At 54.3% G+C, this 23,540-nt stretch overlaps 14 protein-coding genes across 14 annotated transcripts; 7 read left to right on the top strand and 7 right to left on the bottom strand.

Annotated features, from left to right (window-relative positions):
• Positions 1-333: 333 nt before the first annotated feature.
• Positions 334-842, top strand: L969DRAFT_85884 (uncharacterized protein). Its single transcript, XM_014713805.1, has 2 exons — positions 334-539; positions 589-842. Exons 1-2 carry the CDS (start codon positions 365-367, stop codon positions 834-836), a joined length of 423 nt encoding a protein of 140 aa, XP_014569291.1. The 5' UTR covers positions 334-364; the 3' UTR covers positions 837-842.
• Positions 816-1,947, top strand: L969DRAFT_347930 (uncharacterized protein). Its single transcript, XM_014713804.1, has 3 exons — positions 816-1,435; positions 1,486-1,559; positions 1,619-1,947. Exons 1-3 carry the CDS (start codon positions 952-954, stop codon positions 1,760-1,762), a joined length of 702 nt encoding a protein of 233 aa, XP_014569290.1. The 5' UTR covers positions 816-951; the 3' UTR covers positions 1,763-1,947.
• Positions 1,948-2,356: 409 nt separating this feature from the next.
• Positions 2,357-3,061, top strand: L969DRAFT_46121 (uncharacterized protein; the record flags this gene model as incomplete). The annotated part of the gene is made up of 3 exons (XM_014713803.1): positions 2,357-2,732; positions 2,783-2,856; positions 2,915-3,061. The coding sequence occupies 3 exons, from the start codon at positions 2,357-2,359 to the stop codon at positions 3,059-3,061; spliced, it is 597 nt and encodes a 198-aa protein (XP_014569289.1).
• A 218-nt stretch (positions 3,062-3,279) lies between these two features.
• L969DRAFT_617144 (uncharacterized protein) lies at positions 3,280-5,674 on the bottom strand (the record flags this gene model as incomplete). Its single annotated transcript, XM_014713802.1, has 5 exons — positions 4,941-5,674; positions 4,651-4,878; positions 3,833-3,895; positions 3,561-3,777; positions 3,280-3,494 (listed from the first exon to the last, which is right to left on the bottom strand). The coding sequence occupies exons 1-5, from the start codon at positions 5,184-5,186 to the stop codon at positions 3,280-3,282; spliced, it is 969 nt and encodes a 322-aa protein (XP_014569288.1). The 5' UTR covers positions 5,187-5,674.
• A 79-nt stretch (positions 5,675-5,753) lies between these two features.
• On the bottom strand, positions 5,754-6,368 carry L969DRAFT_93203 (uncharacterized protein; the record flags this gene model as incomplete). The annotated part of the gene is made up of 2 exons (XM_014713801.1): positions 5,754-5,839; positions 5,894-6,368. The coding sequence occupies 2 exons, from the start codon at positions 6,366-6,368 to the stop codon at positions 5,754-5,756; spliced, it is 561 nt and encodes a 186-aa protein (XP_014569287.1).
• A 1,562-nt stretch (positions 6,369-7,930) lies between these two features.
• Positions 7,931-8,352, top strand: L969DRAFT_16021 (uncharacterized protein; the record flags this gene model as incomplete). Its single annotated transcript, XM_014713530.1, has 2 exons — positions 7,931-8,032; positions 8,083-8,352. 2 exons carry the CDS (start codon positions 7,931-7,933, stop codon positions 8,350-8,352), a joined length of 372 nt encoding a protein of 123 aa, XP_014569016.1.
• Positions 8,353-8,497: 145 nt separating this feature from the next.
• On the bottom strand, positions 8,498-10,413 carry L969DRAFT_617138 (uncharacterized protein; the record flags this gene model as incomplete). The annotated part of the gene is made up of 6 exons (XM_014713800.1): positions 8,498-8,711; positions 8,761-8,849; positions 8,902-9,511; positions 9,559-9,629; positions 9,984-10,103; positions 10,152-10,413. 6 exons carry the CDS (start codon positions 10,411-10,413, stop codon positions 8,643-8,645), a joined length of 1,221 nt encoding a protein of 406 aa, XP_014569286.1. The 3' UTR covers positions 8,498-8,642.
• Positions 10,414-11,847: 1,434 nt separating this feature from the next.
• Positions 11,848-12,782, bottom strand: L969DRAFT_346801 (uncharacterized protein). Its single transcript, XM_014713799.1, has 2 exons — positions 12,151-12,782; positions 11,848-12,103 (listed from the first exon to the last, which is right to left on the bottom strand). Exons 1-2 carry the CDS (start codon positions 12,623-12,625, stop codon positions 11,901-11,903), a joined length of 678 nt encoding a protein of 225 aa, XP_014569285.1. The 5' UTR covers positions 12,626-12,782; the 3' UTR covers positions 11,848-11,900.
• Positions 12,783-12,939: 157 nt separating this feature from the next.
• On the top strand, positions 12,940-13,927 carry L969DRAFT_93200 (uncharacterized protein; the record flags this gene model as incomplete). Its single annotated transcript, XM_014713798.1, has 3 exons — positions 12,940-13,007; positions 13,097-13,485; positions 13,533-13,927. 3 exons carry the CDS (start codon positions 12,940-12,942, stop codon positions 13,925-13,927), a joined length of 852 nt encoding a protein of 283 aa, XP_014569284.1.
• A 7-nt stretch (positions 13,928-13,934) lies between these two features.
• Positions 13,935-15,923, bottom strand: L969DRAFT_93199 (uncharacterized protein; the record flags this gene model as incomplete). The annotated part of the gene is made up of 7 exons (XM_014713797.1): positions 13,935-14,026; positions 14,073-14,205; positions 14,260-14,789; positions 14,841-15,078; positions 15,134-15,181; positions 15,232-15,382; positions 15,442-15,923. 7 exons carry the CDS (start codon positions 15,921-15,923, stop codon positions 13,935-13,937), a joined length of 1,674 nt encoding a protein of 557 aa, XP_014569283.1.
• Positions 15,924-16,103: 180 nt separating this feature from the next.
• Positions 16,104-18,473, top strand: L969DRAFT_45822 (uncharacterized protein; the record flags this gene model as incomplete). The annotated part of the gene is made up of 4 exons (XM_014713796.1): positions 16,104-17,024; positions 17,078-17,542; positions 17,601-18,237; positions 18,295-18,473. 4 exons carry the CDS (start codon positions 16,104-16,106, stop codon positions 18,471-18,473), a joined length of 2,202 nt encoding a protein of 733 aa, XP_014569282.1.
• On the bottom strand, positions 18,151-19,144 carry L969DRAFT_102141 (uncharacterized protein). Its single transcript, XM_014713795.1, has one exon. It carries the CDS (start codon positions 19,117-19,119, stop codon positions 18,514-18,516), a length of 606 nt encoding a protein of 201 aa, XP_014569281.1. The 5' UTR covers positions 19,120-19,144; the 3' UTR covers positions 18,151-18,513.
• A 67-nt stretch (positions 19,145-19,211) lies between these two features.
• On the top strand, positions 19,212-21,560 carry L969DRAFT_16014 (uncharacterized protein; the record flags this gene model as incomplete). Its single annotated transcript, XM_014713529.1, has 7 exons — positions 19,212-19,245; positions 19,295-19,411; positions 19,460-19,537; positions 19,586-20,880; positions 20,930-21,029; positions 21,086-21,339; positions 21,387-21,560. 7 exons carry the CDS (start codon positions 19,212-19,214, stop codon positions 21,558-21,560), a joined length of 2,052 nt encoding a protein of 683 aa, XP_014569015.1.
• A 100-nt stretch (positions 21,561-21,660) lies between these two features.
• L969DRAFT_93195 (uncharacterized protein) lies at positions 21,661-23,504 on the bottom strand (the record flags this gene model as incomplete). Its single annotated transcript, XM_014713794.1, has 5 exons — positions 21,661-22,309; positions 22,368-22,597; positions 22,647-22,931; positions 22,979-23,074; positions 23,127-23,504. 5 exons carry the CDS (start codon positions 23,502-23,504, stop codon positions 21,661-21,663), a joined length of 1,638 nt encoding a protein of 545 aa, XP_014569280.1.
• Positions 23,505-23,540: the final 36 nt, after the last annotated feature.

Below are 23,540 nucleotides of genomic sequence, written 5' to 3'. Positions count from 1 at the left end.
TGAAGTCGATCAAAGGTTTCGCATGCGATTGCGTGTGCAAAGCTCTGCTGCTCATGACGCAATGCTGCTTCAAGTAGCGACGATCTCGTCCCTTCTGGGCTATGCAGCGGGCAAGATGACAAAGTCTTCTATGTTCTGTCTCGGCCTCAGGCAGTTTGACGCTACATGTGACGGTATGCTCGTCTACGAAGGCGTCCCTGTACCTTTCCGTGTCGTCGCCAAGAATCCGGATCGTCTGTTCGCTTTGCATATCGTCTCCAATGATCGCTCGACGCCAGTCTACTGTCGAGTGAGTCTTGTCGTGGACTAAGAGCGAGTTGATTAATTGGGAGAGCAGACGATTTGGGGTGAGCCCCCTGCACCAATGTGCAGAGCAGAGGACTTTGATATCTCGCCTTCTCAGCAGCGATGGACCGTTCGGGCCGTGCGAGCACTCGATACTGACCGCATCTACTGCGACGATGCCGTCGTGTCCGCTTTGGTCTACGCCTGCTGTGCGGCAGTGACGACCAACCGTCTCGTGGCGACTTTTCCGAACCGTAAGCTGAGTCGTCCACAATCTGTTGCTCAAGCTGACTTTGCAGGCAGGAACGCTCCAGAGCACACCACTCGTGACCACGTTTCTGTGCGGACGTTCAGCCAAGTCGGCCGTGGAGATTCCGGGCTTTGCAGGCACATGCACTGATTTCTTTCCGAGCGAGACGCCTATCGAAGGATCGTGCCAGGTCGACCACGTCAGATATACCTCGTGGGAGCGTCTTGATCGGGTCATCGCTGGCGACTGCGTCTGGGACGACGAACCTGAAGAGAGCTCGGCTAGGGCTAGCATTGTGTAACACGAGCAATTGCACTCCAGTGACATGGAAGACGAGACATGTTACGCGATACCAGCTCCTGATCTCCTCCTTTTTTTCTTCTTCGTCTGTAGCATCGACATTGACCAGTCAGACTATGTGCAGAAGATCTGAGCGGATGATGAGGCTCATATACGCAATACTGGCGTCCGTCCTGTACGACATCAGGCCTGCAGCAGCAATGTTGGCTGGCCCACAAGTGGCCGCAGTCGAGTACTGCTTTGGCAGGCGGCTATATCACGCCGTGTGCAGCAGCGCAGCTCTCCTGGACGGCTATTCGCATACTTTTTCGCTTGGTGCGACCAGCCAAGAGACCTTCTACATTTTGCGTATCCAGCCAGGGCGAAGGCTTGGAGCAATCGCATGCAAGGATGCGAAAGGTCTGTGGGGCGTCACACCAGACTGTGAGGTTGTTGCCGTCAAGGAGGCGGGTCCTGGCGGATGGATATATGAAATCGCAGCTGTCAAGTCAGTTCCGACCGGCATAGTGCTAAGCCCATCATCGGATACCGTTTCTGCTGCGGCGGCCGTCTGCTGTTCGATCCTATGGAGCTCGACTGGCATGGCGGGATTTCCTAAGAGTTGGTCGTGCTGCATATGATCTGCAGCCGAGCTAACAGTGGCACTTCAGAAGCGTGGAAAAATGACGAGGCAGAAGTGACGATGCTCTGCGGTCCTGGCAAGGACACAAGCATACTCATACCGGTGAGGACTTGTTTTCGTTACGCTTCTGGATGACGTTGTTGATCTTTGGTCTATTGTAGATGCTACCAGGACTGACATGTGCAGACTTCTTCCCGAGGGACGTTGAGAGCAAGGACTGCGAGATCGTCGGAGGACCGATCCGGCCTACTTGGGAGGTAAAGCGACACGACAACACTTGCGATTGGAGTCAAGACGATTCGTAGAAGTCCCATCGTCTATCAGAAGTCTGACGAATGCAGCCAGCGGCTCGTCCATGGGGGCTCTCAACGAGTCGAGTCAATTGTGAGAAGATGCGCACGGTCTGCCCTCGTCGATCAAGTACTGAGCAAGCTACTATGATCCCTGTCGAGATGAAGACGGGTTTAAGAGCACTCCAAACGCCACGGCCTTTCTGTGTCGACACTCAGCCAGATCGACTGTCGACATCCCAGCTTTCGCAGGCACATGCACTGGTTTCATCCTGCGCGAGACACCTATCGAAAGATTGTGTCAGGTCGACCACATCGGCAGAGCGTCTTGATCGGGTCATCATTGGAGACTCCGCCTAGGCCGACGGGCCCGAAGACGGCTCGATGAGGTCCAGCACCCTGCATGCGAGACGAGGGACTGCGCCCAGTGAAACAGGAGGTGGAACATGTCACGCGATGCGAGCATCTGACCCCTGCTCGTCGATGTCGATGAATTTGTCTATTGGGAAACTGTCTGAGCAAATGCGTAGCCTCGCAATCGTGCTGTTGTTCTTCGGTCTCCAGAGCGCCCAAATCGCAGGGGCGGGATTGGCTCATCCAAGGCTGACCATGATCGAATATTGTTTCGGCAAGCGACCCTATCAGGCTGTTTGCAGCATCAATGTACTCGCCGACGGCAACTTGCATGAGGTCTCACTTGGCGCAAACAGCCAAGAGAGCTTCTACGTCATGAAGGTCCAGCCAGAGCGGACTTGGGGGCCAATCAGATGTATCAATGCGAGATATCGAGAGGACGTAAGTCCAGACTGCGAGAACATTGCCGTCAAGAATGCGGGTCACAACGGTTATGTGTTCGAGGTGGCAGCTGTCAAATCGCTGACGACCGGTGCTGTGCTGAGTCCGACATCGGACACCGTTTCCGCAGCGGCTGCCGTATGCTGTTCGATTATATGGACCTCCACCGGCAAGGTGACGTTCCCCGAAAGTCAGCCAGGCTGTGCGTCGGATCGCATCGCTCTGACACAGGCACGGCAGAGGACTGGAAAGATGACGAGGCAGAAGTGACGATGCTCTGCGGTCCTGGCAAGGATGCAAGCATACTCATACCGGTGAGGACTTGCTTTGCTCTGCTTCGGGACGACGTTGTTGATCTCGAGTCTGTTGTAGATGCTACCAGGACTGACGTGTGCAGATTTCTTTGCGAGGGATGTGGAAAGCAAGGACTGCGAGATCGTCGGGGGACCGATCCGGCCTACTTTCGAGATGAAGCGACACGACAACAGCTGCGATTGGCGCGGTGATGACGCATCGTAGACAAGTCGGGGCGTGACTGTAGTCTGACGATGCTTACTGCACTACACCCAAAGCAGATCTGCAGACTGTAGAGGCCAGCTTGCAGTGATATCAGATATCAGCGCTCGTCTGAGGGTCACGGCAACGCAATATTCGGCGGTCATGCACGTTTCTTGAATACACTCGAGCGCTTGAGCGGGATCGCATTTGCATACCGCCTGCAATCGCTATACTCTGCATCACATCGGGTTGAAAGGCTTCGGTCTGAGTCTCTTGACGCATCCTCCCTCCCCAGCTGACTCGTAGGTCGGATAACAATGTGTCGTCATCAAACATGGCGTGCTCTCTCTGAACTCCGGGAAGATGCGACCGCAAGTCTCACGGTGTCCCGGCTCCCTGTACTGTGATGGTCCGCATGCTAGCTGTACGGTCGGGTCGCCGACTCCTATATCGCCTGTCGAGCCAACATCAGCCAAAGACAGAAAGACAGAGGCCAACTCGGATGTAGCTGGTGACTGACGTTTTGCATAATTGGCATAGTAGGTTCCTCGCCATATGGGAGTGCAGCAATTGAAAATCAGTTCTTTCGCTATCCCCGTTTCGTCGTCGGTCACGCCGATCTCAATGGTGTTCATGGCGCGCAGACAACCGACTTGGATCCACTGATTAGGATCTATGGACTTTTTCGCTGGCGGTCCGATATTGAAGGTTGGTGGCCACGGCTGGCCGTCGAGTGTCTGTTCGCTTGGCATAAGCCAAATGATCACGGTGAAGGTGCTTCCCAATGCATACGTAGCAGTACGGTGTTTCCAGATTGCGCGCAAAGACACGGGTTTTCCAGAAGACTTGAGGTAGCTGTGCGACGACCGAGTAATGGAAGGGTCGCCCGTCTAGTTCGCCATCGCCGTTGCAGATTGCGACGCATTCGATGCCTATACAGTATTCAAACATCCTGTCGCCGCGCGCAGAGAGACCCGGCTTGGCGGTCACGAGCAGAAAGCTACTGAGCAGGCCATATAGAAGGATGAGGGCGATCATGCTCTCTTTGACTTTGTGAAGGATGAAGACCGAAGATGATGGGCGCCAATGTTGTCAGCGCGACTGTGCCTGGATAAGCACAGGGGCGAAGGAACCGACGACGCCAGGCACTCCTGAACATTTCTACGATCATCATGTGTACTCAGATGGGGCTTCGTGTCTGACTGCGATTCCGAGCCACCTCTACAGAAATGTCATTCGGGAGCGCATGCAGCAGTAGACAGCATGATCATCGTCAAGCTGTGCGCCCAGACTTGTATAAAGCCCTTCTCTGGCTATGTGCCAAACTCTTGCTACTGCCACTCTTCGCATTACATGATGTTGATTGGCACCCGCTTCTCCCTCTTGCGACAGCCGAGTCCGCCACTAGCTTCAAAAGTCGGATAGCATTTCGTGGTCGTCAGGCAAGGCTCGCCTTCCTCGTGATTGGGGAACACATGAGCACAGGTCAATGCAGTCCCTTGGATCTGTGTGAGTCCCGGTCCGCATGAAAGACGAACGCGAGGCTCGCCTACCCCCACATCACCTGGGTGACCATGTACGATCAGCGAGGCTATGCGTGCGGCAAAGACCGAAGACTGACGTTTGCGATAGTTCAGATAATAAGATGCTTCCCAGATGGCGGCACAGCAGGTCCTGATGAGCTGAGCAGCGTATCCCGTCGGATCTCCCTCCATAGCGACATCGGCAATATTCAGACCACGATACGACTCAGCCTGCAGCCACTGTTCGGAGTCTATTGAAGCCTTCGTGGGCGTGAAAAAGTGGCAGCTCGGTGCATACGACTGACCCTTGAATGTCTGATGGTGTATTTTCACACGTCAGGAGGTGCGCCTTACGAAGCGCAAAAGGAGGTGCATACGTGGCAGTAGCTCTTCTCCAGCTCGTCAGTATAGACTCTGATCTTCCATAAGACTTGTGGCAGGTTTGCAACGACCGAATAATGAAAAGCTCGTTCGTCGAGCACGCCGCTGCCGCGACAAATTGCAACGCACTCGAGGCCAAGACAGTACTCTTTGATAGAATCACCGAGAATCGAGAGCCTATGGTCTGCAGAAGTACGCTTCAAGCTACCGAGCAGGGCAAAGAGCAGGATCAAGGACATCATGGCTGCGCCGGTTGGAATGAGAGTCGAAAAATTGATGGGCCAGCTGCGATGACGGGAACATGCATCATCAATATATCGAATATCGTGGCAGATTCAAATTCCTCAATCCCAAATGCAACCGCGCCTTATCGGACCATGAGCCAGATCAAAGCAGCTCTGCCGTGGTCAGGTCCCTTTCGGAGCACTACTCGGCCTCCTGGTGGTCGAGAACATCCAGATCTTGCTCTCCACAGCATCAATGCAGCGCACTGGTGCACGCCAAAAGCGGCTGTAGCGGTATAAGCTAGCTTGGCCTGTCAATCTCTATTGCCATCTAAAGCATTGGTACATCGTCGAGTCATCGAGACATCGTCAAAGACGATAGCTATCTTTCAACCTTTCTGCCAGGGATCGCGCCAATCGCAGTGATTCGAATGTTTCTTCAGTTCGAATGTAGGTCTGAGTGATCCACCGATAATGTCGCAACCTTTGCTCTCGACGATGCGCGAAAAAAACAATGCGCAAGTCACTCCAGGTAATCTCTGCATGCGATGCGTGGTGAGCTCATAAGCATCGTGTGACAACAAGTCAGGTCCATACCGGAATGAGCGCGCTCGCGTCTTCGCCGGGGCCGCAAAGCATCGTCACCTCTGCCTCGTCATCTATCCAATCCTCTGTCACGGCTGCGCATCAGGTTGATCATTGCATGTGTGTCTACCACGACTGACTTTCTGGAAAGGTGACCTTACCGGCCGAGGTCCATATGATCGAACAGCAGGCATTTGCTGCTTCCCAAGCGAGGTCCGATGTTGGACTTATGACCGTGCTTGTTGGTAGTGCTTTGACGGCTGCCACCTCGTACACGTATTCGCCAGGAACAGTACTCTGACTGTCTAGGATCGCGCAGTCTGGAACGGCGCCTCCAAGACCTCGTGCGGGCCTACATCTGATTGGCCCCAGCCTCCGTGCAGGCTCGATGCGCAGGATGTAGAAGCTCTCGCGGCTTTCTGCTACGAGAGAGAAGCTGTGCGACGATCCGCCGACGAGCACGACACTGCTGCACATGGCCCTGTAGGCTTGTTTGCCGAAACAGTACTCGACTGCATACGTATGAGGGCCAGTCAATTCTGCAGTTGCGATCACAAGGCTGCAGAGCCCAGCTACGAGTGCCATCAATTTAGAGCTGCGCGGTTGTGTAGACATCTCGCCGGCTCGATAAATCGATGCGGTAGTACACATGACGAAAAAGAATCAGGAGCGCAGCACGACCTCGCCTAATATGCCTCGACCCTGTTTCATTGCAATCTGATGTGCTACAAAACGACGCTAGCTCCGGCTTGCTCGGCAGCTCAGACGATCACTGACGACGTTCCGGTAACAAGCAAGCCACGTTGCAGGTATAACACTTGCGATCAACACGAATTTTGGCATCTGCATGCGCATGCGATGGACTTTAGACCAAGTCGGGGCATTGAGTCTTTGGAATGAGATGACGCTTAAGTGGATCATCTTCATGAGGAAGCCTGAGAAGAACAGGTCGCGTGAGATATATCGATGAAACAACAGTCCCTTTGCGCATGCACGCGTCGAACTTCGAAACGTTCACGCCCAGGCGCCCAATTCAGCGTTAATCCTTCATTCTTCCACATGCTCTACTAAGCATCAGGTCGCTCGCCTCTGCCAGTCAGCGTCTCGCCGTCCACCTTGAATCTGTATGCGAGTACTGCATGGGGATCCAGCGCGTCGCGATCTGCCCAGAAGCGGCGAATGGGACAGGCGGCTACTTTACTATTCGGTGGTTGCACATCTCCCGGAAGTGCTCCGGAAAACCCATGTTTATGTTTTGGAGCTCAAAAGACTCATTCATTCGTATACGCAATTGGTCGGCGCCAATGCGAAGCGCCCGATACCCAGCGAACGGACAGACATCTGAGGGACAGCCATAGGCATCCAGCTTTCATTTTCAGTATCCTCAAAAGCCAACCATCAACCGCCATGAGTGGCTTCGAGTTGGTTCATTCGGTGCTATGAACATTATCTAGATCAGTATAGCTGACGATGCTACTGGACATGCGAGAGACCTGGTACATGCTCCTGCGCTTCGATCTGGGCAGGCGTATACTATGTGAACCATTCATACCGTCAATGATTGACGACTGCCCAATCGAACCACCTTCGCTGATCATTGCTGCCATCACGGGCGATGTGGGCGTCGGCGAGCCAAGTGTTCGGCTTGCATGCGGACCAGGCCTGTCACAAGTTCCGGAATGGCATTGCTTTGCGACCGCGTCTTCCCACATCACGCAGTAGGAGAGCCGCGCGTAATGAAGACACATTGCTATCCCATCTACAAGTCTGACGGCCTGGAGGGCTGCGTCAGAAGAGCTGGACCCAAGCCGATCAAAGTGATGTGATGCGCAGGCCATCTCATATCCAAGCAATCGACACGACTCAGCAAACAGATCCATCAGTCTGCTGCATCAATATGACTGCATCTTTGGCGAACGTTGCCTCGGATGAGCTCTCAAACAGCGCGTGGCGGAAAGTGGGTTTTCCGACACATATACCATATCGAAGAGTTGCGGTCTCAAGCTGTCAGGTCGAGCAGAGCGCGCACAATGCCTGGTACCCTTCGTTGTCTGGTTCGTATAGTGCTCTCTGCAGTCAACATAGCAGCAGACAGCGGGCTCGTCGAGCGTGGCGACGTGGGATCAGATTATTGCACCGGTTTACAATGCTTGGCTATCTGTACCGGTCAAGGCATCATGGACAACAAGGTGTTCCACTACTCGGTCGTGGCAGATCTGCCACGCATGATGTGGAAAAACCGCGCACAAGGTTCCCCAAAGCCCAAAGTGATTTGCTACGTGAGCAGATTCTGCTACTTTCGTCGCCGCAGCTGATCTCAGTCATACAGAGCGTGAAGGATCAGCCATATCCAGCTAGCTGCAGAGGCTACTTGTCGACAGAGCCTACACTGGACCCGAACGAATGGGCGCAATACGACGCTTTTCGCGCATTGCCAATCAGAGAGGTCAACATTCAAACCGATGATGATGCTCAGAATATCAAGCGCGACATCATCTACGTATGCTGCGCGCCGATCTGGGAAGACACATACTTCCTAAACTACAAACACCGTCAGTACGGCTCAGTCGATATCATTGCTACAGCTCAATCGCTTTGAATTAGGTGGCATGAAGGTGACTGCACCTTCAGTGAGACTTGCCTGTGGCCCAGGGGTGGCAAAAGTAAGCGGCTCGGCCTTGACCTGTTCGAGAGTGTTCCCTGGGTATGCAGAGGGAGAGCCTTGTGGCTATACCTCGAGATGCTTGCCGACATTCGAAGCCGTGGGCAAGTCAGGCTGCGCCTTTCGAGCGAAAACAATACCACCGGAGATCATCGTTCGCACACGCGATGAGTCGTGAGCGGGATGCAGCGATGACATCATACATTGCATTGTTAGTGCATGATACGCTATGGCTTTGCGAACCGCTTGCCGCCTGCATACTTGATGCCGGCGCTGGCTTGTGAGACGGGCATGACCTGCGTTCCAGCGTCAGCGAAATCAGCCTGATCTGTGTGCCTGCCTGACAAATAGTTCTGCAATGTTGACATGCGGCGGTCTCGCAGCGACCCATACGATCTCTTCAGCGATATCTTCTGGCGTGAGTGGATCCAAATCTGCTCGCGCTCCGTCAGACATGTACCGAGTGTCGACAAGCTAGCAGCGCACCAGCATAGATAGCATCCGCCTTCGCTTTGTCGCCTCGGAAGCGATGTACGCTAAAATTGGTCTCTACAAGACCAGGCTGTATCTCACTGACTCTGATGGGCGTCTCGACGAGCTCTCGAAGCAGAGAGCCTGTGAAAGCGCGAACGGCATGTTTCGACGCGCAGTATATCGAACCGCCGGCGTAAGGCTCTCGACCGGCAACACTGCCAATGTTGATGACATGGCCTGAGTTGTTCTTCTTGAACTCGAGTACGACTGCTTGGGTGAGCTGTATGAGTCCAGTGACGTTGGTCGAGATCATCCATTCGATATCCTCTTGCTTGATCTCGCCAACTTTCTCGGTACCCAGAACGCCACCGGCGTTGTTGATGAGTATGTCGAGCGGTCTGAGTTTGACACGATCAAGTAAGCTGCCAACAGACGCCTTGCTGGTCATGTCGAGCTCGACTGCTTCGACCTTGACGCCGCTACTTTCTTTCTCGATGAGCGCTTTCAACTCCTCGAGCACTGGCTTCCGTCGAGAAGCAAGGATGACATTAGCGCCTGCCTTTGCAAACAGTCTCGCTGTCTCTCTGCCGATACCAGCAGAAGCGCCGGTAACCAGGACGTTCTGCGAGAACTTTAGCTGGACAGTAGAGCAGCGTGTTGTCGGGATACTTTGCCCTCTAGTCTCGAGACATTGAACACCATGCTAGCCCTCGTGCTATTGCTGAACGATCGAGAGCTCGCTATCGTAGGAGCGAGATTAGCTACCCGACTTCTGAGCATGTGATTTATGATTCGGTCGATACGCGATGTCAAACCAATGTCAAAATCAATGACATCCGAATCACAGCAGCCTACACTGTGAAGACTCGCAGGCCTTCAGACTGCTTTCAGGGATGCAATGCAGATGTCATCATCATTGCTCATAGGACCGCAGTCCATTATTCGCGCAGCTTTATCACCAAGATTTGGGTCTGCTGAGCTTGCAGTCTTAGTATGTCCGAATCAGTAGGGATGGTAAGGCGTCCGGGTGCACCTTCCATCGCTGGCCGCTTTCGTCCATATGGGCTCCTCCATCTGCGGCTGTTCGCATATACCATACTCTGGGATAGGGAAGAGGTCGATGCATCGCAAATCTGTGCCAGGTATGCGATCATAGCTCTGCTCTGTATCGCCACAAGTGAGATATGTCTTTGGTCTGGCCAGCAGGATCGCCGCTGCTTCTATGTTTTAGTCTCGCATTACGGAGAGACTTGAGGACCCACTGAGCGGTAGTGAGCAGGTAAATCGCATCTGCCATTCGGCACGGCAGCACGTAAAGACGGCATTCTTAATAGCGGGGCTAGCTGCTGCCACACTGACCATGTCGAGATCGCCCAGAGCCTTGCCGACTAGATCAACGGCAGCAGGACCTACGACGTGCTCTTCTGTCAATTGGCAGATAGGCGCCGGGCGCTCGCCGTAAGTAGGAGTACACTGAAGGCGCTTAGCGTGCTCATAGATTGAGGCTCGGACAGCAAACAACATCGAAGTGGCCTCAGTTGTTTTGCCTGGGAGGGGATGGTGTACGAGCTCTACTGCCGTTCCGAAAGACCATTCCTGACCATCAGAGACGATTCGATGTGAGCATCTGGTCGAATAAGTGGGCATAGCTACGCAGTATAGCTTCTCTTTGTCATCGTCGGCACTAGCGCAGGTCGCGAGCGCGATTGACACAATCAGGTAGAGCAACATCGGAATTGCGTCGCCGCCCAAGAGCTTGCTAATGCTTGATTGCCCTGGTCTACTCGTGCGTCGATTTACGGCACCTCGATTGTATCGACTGTGCCTGAGCGACAAAGCAATGGTATGGCCGAAGCAAAGATCTGAGCGAGAAGACAAAAACTGCATTCCTCATCTAGGGAATATGACGACCGAGATCCGGACCTTGCGTGCGTGATGGTTGCCGAGATACGCTGGGGATGTCCCCTGAGGACGAACTTGCCGACGACGGCCTAGAGGCGTTGGGATCATCGTATGTACTCGTCGAGCTCGAGGCCGACTCGCTCCTCGCTTGCTCTCATACGGAACACATACGACCATCGCTGTATTCTGCTGCAGTATGCAGTGACATCTGGTGAAGATATGATGACTGTCGTACGAGATCGTTCCGACATGGTGGTACATCCCGAGCCACTCCTGCATCGATTACATCGATATTGATGTGTGTCATAGCTAGTTGGCTTGCTGGTGGGACCATTGACGAGCTCGCAGCTCAGAGAAGTTGGTCAATGATGACATGTTCCGTCGCGAAGGGGAGTTCAGAGATCATTTCTCGAAGGAGCATCGACATTCGACATGCCTTCGGTTAGACTAAGCGAGGCGGTCTGGTCAGCATCGAACATCTGGACCGTTGGGGCAATTGCTTATTGACCCATAGGGAGCACGCTTACAAAGGAACCAGGACACGCTCGGGAGTTGGGGATCAAGCGACAGCAGTCGCGTCGTCCGACTCACACTATCTGGCTGATCGCGTCTGCGCTTTGTTCGTGACCGCTGCCTTGGTATAGACTCGCCATCTGAGGATTGGCTAGTTCCGCGTGTGGAGACGTGGTCCTCTACTTTCTCAGCAAGTCGGGGTGTCTATCTCGCTTCATCGATCAGGACGACGATCGCAATGCACAGGCTAGCTACCTACGCAGTGGCTATGCGAATCTCACACACACGCACACACAAAGACAGGCTCTCTAGAGTCCTTGACTGCTCCACAATGCATTCACTCAGGCGGCAAATAGATGGCAAGCGTGAGCGACCGAAATATAGAGACAATGTTGAGACGGTGAGATTCAAGAGAAAAGAGCTTCTCATAATTGTATCAATTGGACGCGCTCCCTCTGCAACCCATAAAACTCGAGCGCACACACTGTGAAGACTCGCACGAGCTGATGCATGCCTTTGAGAGGTCGTCCGCACATTCGAATGATGTATGCTGGTCCCCCGGTATGGCCTACGCCGGTGTGCCAGTAGCCGCCTGTTTACGAAATTTGAGGTACCCGAATACACCTTCTGTCCATTGTTCTAGTCCACACTGGCATCTCCATCGGCCGCTCCTCGCACTTGCCGTTCTTCGCTCCTGCAAACATTTTGCCACAGCGAATCCCTGTACTGGGTATGATTTCTGAGGCACTTTCGACGCCGCACTGGAATCTGAGCGTTGGTTGAGAGAGAGCGAGTCCCGCTGCGATGCTGTCAGTGAACATCAACAGGCTGGCCGGCATGGCTCACAATCAGGCAAGGAGCATCCAAAGGGCATATGCCATTGGGCGTCGCAGCAGGTCGTGACAGCCTCGCTGATGATATCGTTTCCCGCCAAGACGTCGGCGAGAGTCAGGCTGCCTTGCGCATGCGCATAGAGAAAAAGTCTCTGACCAACGACTTCGTGGCCGGTCAGGACGCAAGTTGGCGCTTGGTACTCCCGCGGGGCGGTCAGACAGTAGATTGGCGCGGCATAATCATAACTCGACGCTCGCACAGAGAAGAGCATCGATATATCGTAAGAACCACCATCGTCTGTCTTGTTCGGATGATGAAGAGTAGCAATAGTATAGTAGGGCCATTGGTGGCCATCGTAGGCGACGCGTCCACTGCAGACCGTCGTGATTTCCGGCATGCCTACACAGTATTGTTGTTCTGCCTCAGGCATTGGCGGCGCTATACAACGGTGAAGATTGATCAGTGTCGCGATGACACCTAGCAACATCTTGAGCCGCAGCCAATGTCACGTAGCGAGCAAGAGGGACGTATGTCGCTGAAACTACGGTCCAAAGCGGCGACCAGCACAACCCTTCTTGATGACGGATTGTCTGTGAACCTGAAAGAGGTAGATTTGAATCGCAGATTGTGTGCAGACTTTGTCGACGGAACGCCAAAGGACCTCGTGACAACGCCGCGGAAAGGAGATAGAGCAACGCCGAGGTCGAAACACGGCAAGGGCAGGCTCGGCTTCCGACATGGCTCATCGCTGTTGCGTCGTAGTCCGACGATCAGGAGAACTACGTCCGAAGGTCCGAAGAAATGCAAGATAGATCAGATACTTCTTGCTCGTCAAGCCAGATGAAGTTGCACGTGACCTGGGACGCGAAGTCTGCTTTCGGTGGCGGTGGGGCACTTGCTCCAGATCGTGATTGACGTCCGCCGTCCGCTGACTTCGTGGGCTTGGTCTGTCTGGCAGGGCTGTACTCTACCTGTGCCTGTGCACCGCAGCTTCACTCGATCTCAGCCTCACGGACGGATCGATTTATCCAGTCACACGGCCCGTGCACGCATCGCGTCTACATAAGATGCTCGCCTCGGTGGCCAACTCGCTCTCGCCGGCTGTGAGAATGTCGCACCCTTTTAAGCCGCTGGAAGCCATTCATCAGCATCTCTGCGCTTTCCACTACAACAGTGACGATCGAACAAGACAAGTGGAAGCGCATCATTATTGCTGCGCGTCCGGTCATGGCGGACTTCATCAATGTCTTGTGTACGATAGCGACGGCCCCGATGCTCGTCTGATCGGGATCGAGTACATCGTCAGTGCTGATGTCTACAAGACCCTCGACGATGAAGAGAAGAAATGTAACCCACCGCTCTCTGGATCTGCACTCGCGCTCATGGTGGCACAGATTGGCACTCGCACAAGTACGAAGTCGAATCGGGCATGCTCGTCGTTGCCAGCAAGAAAGATCAAGAAGGTCCCATCAATGCTACCGTCGAGAAGACTGTCATGGTCGCACTCCACGAGACTTTCGGCAAGACCATTCATACGTGGCAGATCGATCGCCACCCTCATCTTCCTCTCGGACCGCCCGTCATCATGATGGCATTCACAGAAGACGGGCAGGTCGATCCTGACAAGCTCGCGGCGCGCGACAAGGCACTCGGGATCTCGACAGAGGACAAGAAGAAAGAGCGAGCGCTCTACTTGCCCAAGACGGAGCAGCCACTCGATGCGGACCTAGGCGAGCGCACAGGCGAGACCATCCAGCTTCAGATCGTGCCAGCCACATTGAAGAAATGATAGAGCGCTAGTGCATTCCGGCTAGCGAGAACGGACATGAAGCGAGGTTGTCGCACTTTTTGCCACGCGGACATTTGTGGCCGAAGATGCAGTCATCGCCTGTTGTCATGTCAACGCAGAGCTAGCGATTGTGGTTTGCACTGACCTGCAGAGCAGCTCTTGGTCTGTCGCATGTTGGCACAGACAGCATTCTTAGCTCCCGTGCGCATCTGATGGAGCTGCTTGTCGGTCAAGCGATAGCGATGCTCGTAGGTGCAGCGCTTGTTATAACATCCCTCCTGCGGAACAGAAGATGCTCAGCCCGTCGCAGCATGCTGATAACCATGTCCTGCCTTTGTGAGGTAAAAGTTGTTGCAGGGCGGCACGGTCTGCTTTGTGAGTTGCTTTGTCGAGTCGATCTTTGGCACGTCGTTCTCTTCATATTGCAGTGACTTTGTCTTGATGGTGGTCCAGCTACCGATGGGACTTTTGCAGAGACTCTTGCTCTGACGTGCTCGATCTGCTTTCGAATTACTTCGACCTTTTGATCTGCTGCGTGGTGTGCAGAAGCTATCCATTCCGGGCACAACGCCCTTTACTATCACTCTGACGGTCTGTGTGACTTGGTCTGGTTCGTCGGCAGCTTCTTCGATGACAGATGCGGCGTCTGATACTTCATGCTCTGATGGCTCGATCGGGCTACTGATTGCAAAGACGCCGTCGAGCTCGATTCTCGCCATGCGATCGTCTGCCGCGAAGTTGTCGGAGAGACTGAATATCTTGTCCATATGATCGGCGAGATGCTGTGTCGTCTCATCCGCGAGACCAACTGCCAGTATAACACCTTGCACAGATGGCGTCGAAGCCCAGGTCTCTATCCAGTCTGCGAGTGCGAATCAGTCTGGCTGCATACCGGGAAAAGCCCTCTGGCTACTCTTGTAAAGACCCTGAAGAGCATCGTGTTCGAGTGGACGATCGATGAGCAAAGTATGATTGATATGGGTCACGCGCAGTGCTTCGATGAAGGGCAGTACGAGCGGGGCAGGGTCATAGAGATTGGCGAGGAAGATGAAGACGGCCCTTGCTCCTCGCGTGATGGCCGAGGAAGCCTCCAAATCGTGCAGAAGTTTCTCAACCGCTTCTCCCGGTGCGCTCATGAGTGCTGGCGAGAACTCCAATTCCTCGACTTTGTCAGAGGCATTGCCTCTCTGACATCAAGAAACTCACTGGATGCGTTTCGAGATCGATCAAGATGTAGTAGAGCGCATGGCCCTCCTGACTTTCCGTGCGCTTAGCTCGGCATCGCAACCAGAAGCCCATCTCACTTTGAGCCTGACGAATTCATCTTCGAGCTGCATGTAAGCTCGTTCGACGATCTCGAGCCTTTTGTCTCGCGTCTCGACCTGATCCTCGCACTCCTTGACTGCCTTTCTAGCACTATCGAGCCGTAGATGCAGCTTCATGTTCTCCTCGAGCCTGTCGCATCATCCAGCAATGAGCTACTGTATCACGCTGGTAGTGAGACAGCGAAGCACAGCACTTCTACGGCCGTCCAGGGATCGTCATACTGCAGACCGACGAGTGGCGCTAGAGCGGCTTTCTTGCTAATGGGCGAATCTGGCGGGGTCATAAGTCTTGCCGGCCAAGTCATAGAGGGATGTCTCGTCAGACCGGGTGGTGAGGTGCCTATCAACGTTCTGCCGGGGACAGGTTGGCTCAGTATGGGTGCAGTCACCATGGGATCAGTCTCGTGAGCTTGTATGCGAGCTGGCTCGGTAGGAAGTGAGAATGTTCGCTTGTGCGCTGAATGATAATGCTCCGCTAGATCTTGAGGTGCAGCCGGAAGTGGTGTAGGGAGATCTGCATGGGTCACCGGACCGTTGGTCGCGCGATGGGGCATTGATGGGACTGTTGGCGATGTGACGGGTGAGATGCCCGCTGAGGTGATGTAATCATGGAAGAAGGGTCGATGCTGAAGCACGGGCGAGCGATCGCCTATGGCACCAAAGAGCGACATCACTCGCGCAGAAGAGAGAGGGACAGCCAGCTCGTGAGCTTGGCTCGGCTTGGCTCAAGGGCACAGGGAGGAGCCGACGCCACTCGAATTCTCGGCGCGACGTGCGACTCGTCATCGACTTGTCAGGCGCAAATGTCAATGCCATTCGGCCGCTGCATGTCCACCACTTGAGCGCTGCTCATGTCAACCAGAAGCGGACAGCTAGGCTTAGGCCTGGCTCGAAGGAATGGCATGGTGGCAGCGCTGCCTCGTCTGTCGGGACATGATGCTTATGTCAGGCACGCTGCCACTCTCCGAGCCTTGTCCACTCTTACAGCCACGCCAACAAGAAGGACGACTTCTCAAGCGACATTGCATCTATCTGTTGGAGATATCGCGCTCAGAAGAGGACTGATACCGGCAAGAAGGGTAGGCCGCAGGAGAATAGGAGCTCCGCGATGGTACAGCTCAGAGACCCAGCCTACTACGCCCTCGTCCAGCGGCCCGCCGCCTTTCAAAGGGACCAGCAATTCATCTGAGACTCTTCGGAGCGAAACCAAAGCAGCCGCGAGCACTAGCAAACAGGCTGCGCCGAGCAATGCAGAGGAAGGCGTGTCCGAGAAAGCCGAAGCTGTTGATCCGCCTGCCAAGAAGGAAAGCTCTTCCAAAGCGGTCGACAAGCCGAAAGCACCTCTCATGACAAGGATATGGACCAAGGTCAAAACTGAGGCATCACACTATTGGCACGGAACAAAACTGCTCGGCAAGGAGATAGCGATCAGTGCCAGGCTGCAGAAGCGACTACTGCAGGGTCACAAGCTCACTCGGCGTGAGAAGAGGCAGCTCAAGCGAACGACGCAAGACCTGTTGAGATTGATACCGTTCTCGGTCTTCTTGATCGTGCCCTTCATGGAATTGCTCTTGCCCGTCGCGCTCAAGCTGTTCCCAAACATGCTGCCGAGCACGTTCGAAGACAAATACAAGGAGGAAGAAAAGAAACGCAAGCTGCTCAAGGTCCGACTGGAGATGGCCAAGTTCCTGCAAGAGACACTCAGAGAGACCGGCATGAAATCTGCCGACAAGATCCGCGATTCCGAGGAATTCAAAGAGTTCTTCCGCAAGGTAGATTTCCCGCTCTTCAGACTTGTCATGTCTCAAGTGTGAGAGCTCTCCAGGTCCGATCTACAGGAGAATCGCCCTCGACTACTGATATCGTGACCGTTGCTCGCTTGTTCGAAGAAGACCTCACGCTCGACAACCTGTCAAGACCGCAATTGGTCAGCATGTGTAGATACATGAACATCAACGCCTTTGGCACAGACAATTTCTTGCGCTACACCATCCGAAACAGAATGGCCAAGCTCAGAAAGGATGACGAAGTGATTGACAAGGAAGGCATAGAGCATTTGTCGGATCGTGAGCTAGCACAAGCTTGCCAGTCGAGAGGAATCAGGACGGGTACGCATACACCAGAACGACTGCGCGACGAGCTTGGCCAGTGGATCGATCTACATGTCCATCGCGAAATGTCCGGCACTCTGTTGATCCTAAGCAAGGCATTCAGTTTCAAGGAGGACTCATCGGGTCAAGGGCATCTTATGAGCCTCAAGGATACTTTGGCCAGCTTGCCAGACTACTTGGTCAGTCGCGGGTCATTTGTAGCCTTCACTGCTTACGCGTCCGTTCTGGCACGTACAGTTGAGCGAAGCGGAGCTAAAGGTAGCGAGCGATTCGGCTTCGTACAAGCAACGACTTGACGTACTGAAGCAACAAGAAGAGCTCATCGAGGACGAGCGCGAACAAGAGGAGCGAGAAGCGGAAGAACGCAAGGCCAAGAAGGATGCCGAAGAAGCTGCCGAGCTGGAAGCAGAGGAGGCAGAGCGAGAAAAGGCGACTGCCGAGAGAGGACAGGCAGAGGAGATGCTGCCGGAGCAACAGGTCGAAGCTTCCCAGCCTGACAAGGAGGATGTCAGAATGAGCAAGGACCAGGTGCATGAGCTGGGCGAGGCGCTAAGTATTCTCTCTGCCAAATCCAGCGTGCTTGCCGAACGACAGGATTTGGCGAGGCTCATGGAAGAGAACAACGAATCTGGCGAAGAAGCCGAGGAAAACTCTGACAGTGCCTCTGCTTCACTGGCCAAACGTGTCAAGTCGATGATTACCAAGATTGACAAGCAGCTACAGGAATTCGATGAAGAAGTGGGCTCGAGGATGAACTTGATCAATATGGGTCCTGACAACATGATCTCTGCTGCCGACCTGCGCAAAGCGCTCAAGGCGATCAAGCATACTCCCGACGATGCTTCCATCGATATCCTCATCGAAAAGCTCGACGGTCAGTCTCGGTCTCTCTGATGTTCCGCGTGAAGCATGCTGAAAGGATGTTTGACAGTCGATCATGACCAACGCGTACCGCTTGAGCATGTGCTCGCGCTTGCGCAAGACGAAGGCCTCGGCATCGTCTTGGACGAAGAGTCGACAGCCCAGTCTGTGATTGGTCAGAGTCGCCATCTGCGCGCCAAGAAGGACGAAAAGGGTCCGCGCAAGGAGGACATTGTCTCTGACGAATGAACGTGCACTTGTGATCCAATGCACACCTCTTCAGACTGCTTTATCCTCGCAAGATTGGATTGAACGGGACGCCCAACTGATTGTAAGGTAGTGCCAAGGAGAATGGCCGTGCTGAGAAAGGTGTGTGGATGGTGAGGTGTACAGAAGTATAGAGATCCATCCGCCTGTCGCGCGTCATGATGAGGGGAAACGAACCTTGCCAGCCACGGATGAGCTTGACATTGGGTATCGTCGGCGAGCGTGCTGATTGGCCACTCTTGATCACATATGTATCATTGTTCGCCAAGAGCGGATGACTGAAGTGGTGCCGAAAGTATGCATACGTCGTGTCGTTGTGGACCGCTTGTACCGTGATGGACTGAATATCTAGATCTGCGCGCAGCCTCTCGAAAGGCAGTGGATGCTTCATGAAGAAGCACGCGCTGGAGGTAGACTGATTCATCGCTAGTGCCATGCTGATGTCGAATGTCATATTCTGTACGAGCGAAAGCTTGCCGAGTGCGTTGGCCAAAGACGAATTGATGAGGGGCAATTGCTCGTAAGGTGGCGTGAAGAGCGGGCGCAGTGTGCCTCCTGTGATCAGGTGGTGTGCATGCCATGCGACTGGCACTCCCAGGGCGCCGAGTGCGAGCCAGGCAAGGCGCATCACCTGCTGCCTCAGCGTCAACACGAAGCCATCGAACGCGTCGAGCGAACGGCAGCAAAGAGCCAGCCGGCCGAGGGGCAGCTGCTCCTTGCATGGCCTTCTGGAAGCCCGGCACAGTCGCACCGGGTACGCCCGCTTTCTGTCTTTGTGCACAGCGCTGAAGGGGATGCAACAGGCTCGACAATCGACCGCGAGACGGGCAATGAAGACGCTTTGGCGGCATCATCTGCAAATCAGTATGCCCATCTCAGCTTGACGTCTCAGCGACAGCGACTGCCCGTCTACAAGCAACGTAAGCAATGCCTTTGGAGGGTAGCTGTCGGCTGATGGGCGCATGCAGGCACAAAGCTGCTACACCTCGTCGAGCGCTACCCTGTCCTCATCGTCGTCGGCCAGACAGGATGTGGCAAGACGACCCGTACGCCTGCCACACATCATCACAGTGTTCACTGACATGCCAGTGCAGAGATTCCACAATATCTGTTCGAGGCAGGCTGGGCAGCCCAAGGACGCGTGATAGGCTGCACTCAGCCTCGACGAGTAGCAGCAACATCTGTAGCCGCTCGAGTGGCACAGGAAGTAGGCAGCTTGCTGGGAGACGAAGTAGGCTACACGATCCGATTCGAAGATCTCTCGTCGCCCACTCGCACACGAATAAAGTACATGACAGACGGCATGCTCTTTCGTGAGGCCATGCTCGACCCTTTGCTGTCGAAATACAGCGTCATCATGATCGATGAGGCTCACGAACGATCATCCTACACCGATCTATTGCTCGGCTTGCTGAAGAAAGTCAGGAAGAAACGTCCGGAACTGAGGTTGATTGTTTCGTCGGCTACCATCGATGCTCAGGCGTTCCTCAACTACTTCAACAGCAACATCGACGGCGCAGATAGAACGCAAGATGATGCTGCTATCATCAGCTTGGAAGGCAGGATGTATCCTGTCGAAGTGGCATATCTCGACGAGCCAGTAACGGACTATGTTCGGGCGGCCGTCAAGGCGGTGTTGGACATTCATCTCAAGATGCCAGCGGGTGATATTCTCATCTTCCTCACCGGGAGGGAAGAGATCGACCGCTGCGCAGAGGACATAACAGAGCAGATGTATGATCTACCCGCTGGAGCGTCCAAGCTCTTGCCGCTACCGCTGCACGCTGGCCTCACGAGCGAGCAACAACTTTTTGTCTTTGAGCCCGCACCTGCAAAGACGCGCAAAGTCGTCATCTCGACCAACATCGCAGAAGCAAGCATCACCATCGACAATATTCGATACGTCATCGACAGCGGCTTTGTCAAGCTACGAACTTTCAATCCCAGCACTGGCATGGATCGCCTGACTGTCACCGGCGCATCTCTTGCTTCGCTCAATCAGAGGGCAGGAAGAGCAGGAAGAACATCGGCAGGCAAATGCTTCCGTCTTTTCCCGGAGCCAGCACTAGCAAAGCTACCAAAATCGACTCCGCCGGAAATATGCCGGTCAGACATATCCCTCTTTCTTCTGCAACTCAAAGCGCTCGGTATTGACAACGTCCTTCGCTTCGATTACCTCACCCCTCCGCCATCAGTAATGCTCGCTCGTGCACTCGAATTCTTGTACAGCTTGAAGGCGCTTGATGACTACGGCCGTCTTACTCGACCACTTGGCATGCGAATGGCAGAAGTCCCCGTCGACCCAATGATGGCCAAAATTCTGCTCGATTCAGACGAGTTCTCTTGCAGCCAAGAGATCCTCACCATCGCTGCGATGACATCTGTCCAGGTATCTTCCCTCGTGAGCTTTCGTCAAGCTGGCTCTGATGCATCAGCAGAATGTCTTTGTCACGGGCGAAGGAGGCGAAGGCGCGATATGCGAGATTGAGAAGCGCAAATTTACAGCAGAGGAGGGCGATCATCTCACACTTCTCAATGGTCAGAGGAATTGTGTATCACTTGGACGAGCACTGATCGCTGCTCACCTTTGACAGTTTACAACGCCTTTACTGGCCCGGGCAAGCAATCTGCAAAATGGTGCCATTCTCATCGACTCAATTTCCGAGCGCTCTCTCGAGCCATCTCGATCAGAGGCCAGCTACGCAAATACCTGCAACGCTTCGACATACCCATCATATCCTGCGGCGAGGAAGAGTCGCAAATACGCAAATGCCTCGTTAGCGGCTACTTCAAAAATGCTGCGAAGATGCAACCCGACGGAACTTATCAGTCCCTGCGCGATCGAGCCGTAAGCATCTTTTCTCTTCCTCCGTGCTCAGCTCATCTATGACACAGTCTCTGTCTGTTCATCCTTCGTCGGTGATGTTCACACGCGTCGCTCCGACTGGCTATGTCATCTTTCACGAGGTCATCGAAACGACAAAGTCATTCATGCGCGACATCACCGTTGTCGATCAAGATTGGCTCAAGGAGTATTCAGGCGGCTACTATGTTGCGGGCAAGAGCTGAAGCGAGCAAGATCGTATGCATACACTATATTGTTGTTGAAACAGTAATTAGACGTCGAGAGCGAGCCAACGAGCCAAATGAGAGCCAACGGGGCAGTCTCTTAAAAGACTGTCTTCTTGCCGGCAGGAGCCTGGACGGCGCCTGTGCGCGCACCACCACGACCGCCTCGAGAGGCCCAGCCTGCATCGCCACCGCCACCACCACGACCACGACCGCCACGACCGCCACCACGACCACGGTCATTGAAGCCACCACGACCGCCTCTGCCGCGATCATTGAAGCCACCGCGACCACCGCGGGGCGAGCCTCGAGCACCACCAGGCTGACGAGGTTGTGAAAAGTCCAAACGGACCCTTCTGCCATCAATCTCGAGTCCCTCTGATGAACGGCCTTGATCGACCGCCTTCTTTGCCGAATCGACATCGCCGAATTCGACATAGGCAAAGCCCTTTGGCCTGCCGGTCTCCATATCTGTCGGTACTCTGACCGAATTGACGCCCCCAAAGTCACTGAAAGATTCCCACACGGCATCCTGAGTCGACTCGAATGAGAGATTTCCCACAAAGACGGTCTGGCTTGGCGCCGAGAGCTCGTCATTGAATTGCTTCTTGGGCGTAGCGCCCGGTCCATCGCGAGGAGGACGAGGAGCAGAGAGGTCGACGTTGATCGTACGACCGTCAAGCTCAGTTCCGGCCATCTCCAAAGCAGCTTTCGCACCAGCAGCGTCAACAAAGTCGACGTAACCAAATCTGTTCGAAAGGTGCGTACATTAGCATCGCGAGAGCTCGACGTTTGTGCGGAGCGAACCCTCTGGATTTGCCGGTCTCGCGATCAGTCACGACACGCGCGCTGACGATCTCGCCACAACTCTCGAAGGCCTCTTGAAGAGACTCGTTTGTGATGCCCCAGCTGAGTCCCCCAACAAATACGTTCTTGATCTCTGTAGATCCGGCAGCTTCCTCGGTCTTTGCCTTTTTCGCAGGAGGCTTTGCATCCTTTTTCGCAGCAGGCTTAGCAGCCTCCTTCATTTTCACGTCCTGGTGGAGCATGATCAGCGAGGTAGATGAGAATAAGATCAAAGCTGACCTCATCATCATCCGAGCTATCGGAAGAGCCCTCAGATTCGTCCTCAGAGTCATCCTCTGAGCTATCCTCCTCTGACTCCTCAGCAGCGCGCTTGGTGCCATTCGTCTTTGCAGCGGCAGCAGCAGGCGCAGGCGTCGATTCGTCCGAAGACTCATCAGACGAGCTGCTCTCGTCGGAAGAGTGCGCAGAGTCCTCTTCGGCGTCTGCTGCAACAGCGGCAGCGATCGCCTTCTTGGTGTCTTTCTTGCCAGCTACACTGTTCTTTGCAGCCTGTGCCGGCGGAGCCTACTCTCCCTATCAGCAAATGACTATCAGAAGCGTGTCGAACATACAGCTTCATCTGAGCTCTCGTCTGAGCTCTCTTCATCTGAGCTCTCGTCGGCAGCGGCAGCGCCATTAGTCTTGCTGACTGTCGCAGCCTTTGTGTCCTGCAGATCACTCATGAGATCCTGCCCGTTAGACACGATGCAAATGACAAACCTCTTCCGATGATTCGTCAGAAGATTCTTCGTCTGACGATGAAGCGGACTGGGTGGGTGCGGCTTTGACGGGGGCAGGCAAGGGAGCAGATTTTGCAGCTACTTCCTCTTCGCTCGAAGCGTCGCTGCTCTCCTCATCATCGTCATCTTCTTCGGATTCCTCTTCGCTCTCTTCGGACGAGGGCTCTGGTTCGGGCGTAGGCGTCTTGGGCTTGGGCGCAGTCTTGCTCTTCTTTTCCTTTTTGCCAGACTTTTTCGCGGAAGCAGGGGCAGGAGCGGCTTCAGCTGCCTTTGCTGGTGCTTTGGCTTTGCTCTTCGTGACAGCTGGTGCTGGCTTGGCGGGTGCAGCTGGCTTGGTCTTTGCGTCTTTCTTTCCCATCGTGAGAGAGCTTCTAATTTTTTTGGACGATGGTGA

Source organism: Mixia osmundae, assembly GCF_000708205.1.
Source record: "Mixia osmundae IAM 14324 unplaced genomic scaffold scaffold_3, whole genome shotgun sequence".
Classification (NCBI taxonomy): Eukaryota; Fungi; Basidiomycota; class Mixiomycetes; order Mixiales; family Mixiaceae; genus Mixia; species Mixia osmundae.
The sequence above is the reverse complement of the archived record's forward strand: the minus strand, read 5'-3'. Positions and strand labels throughout refer to the sequence as shown.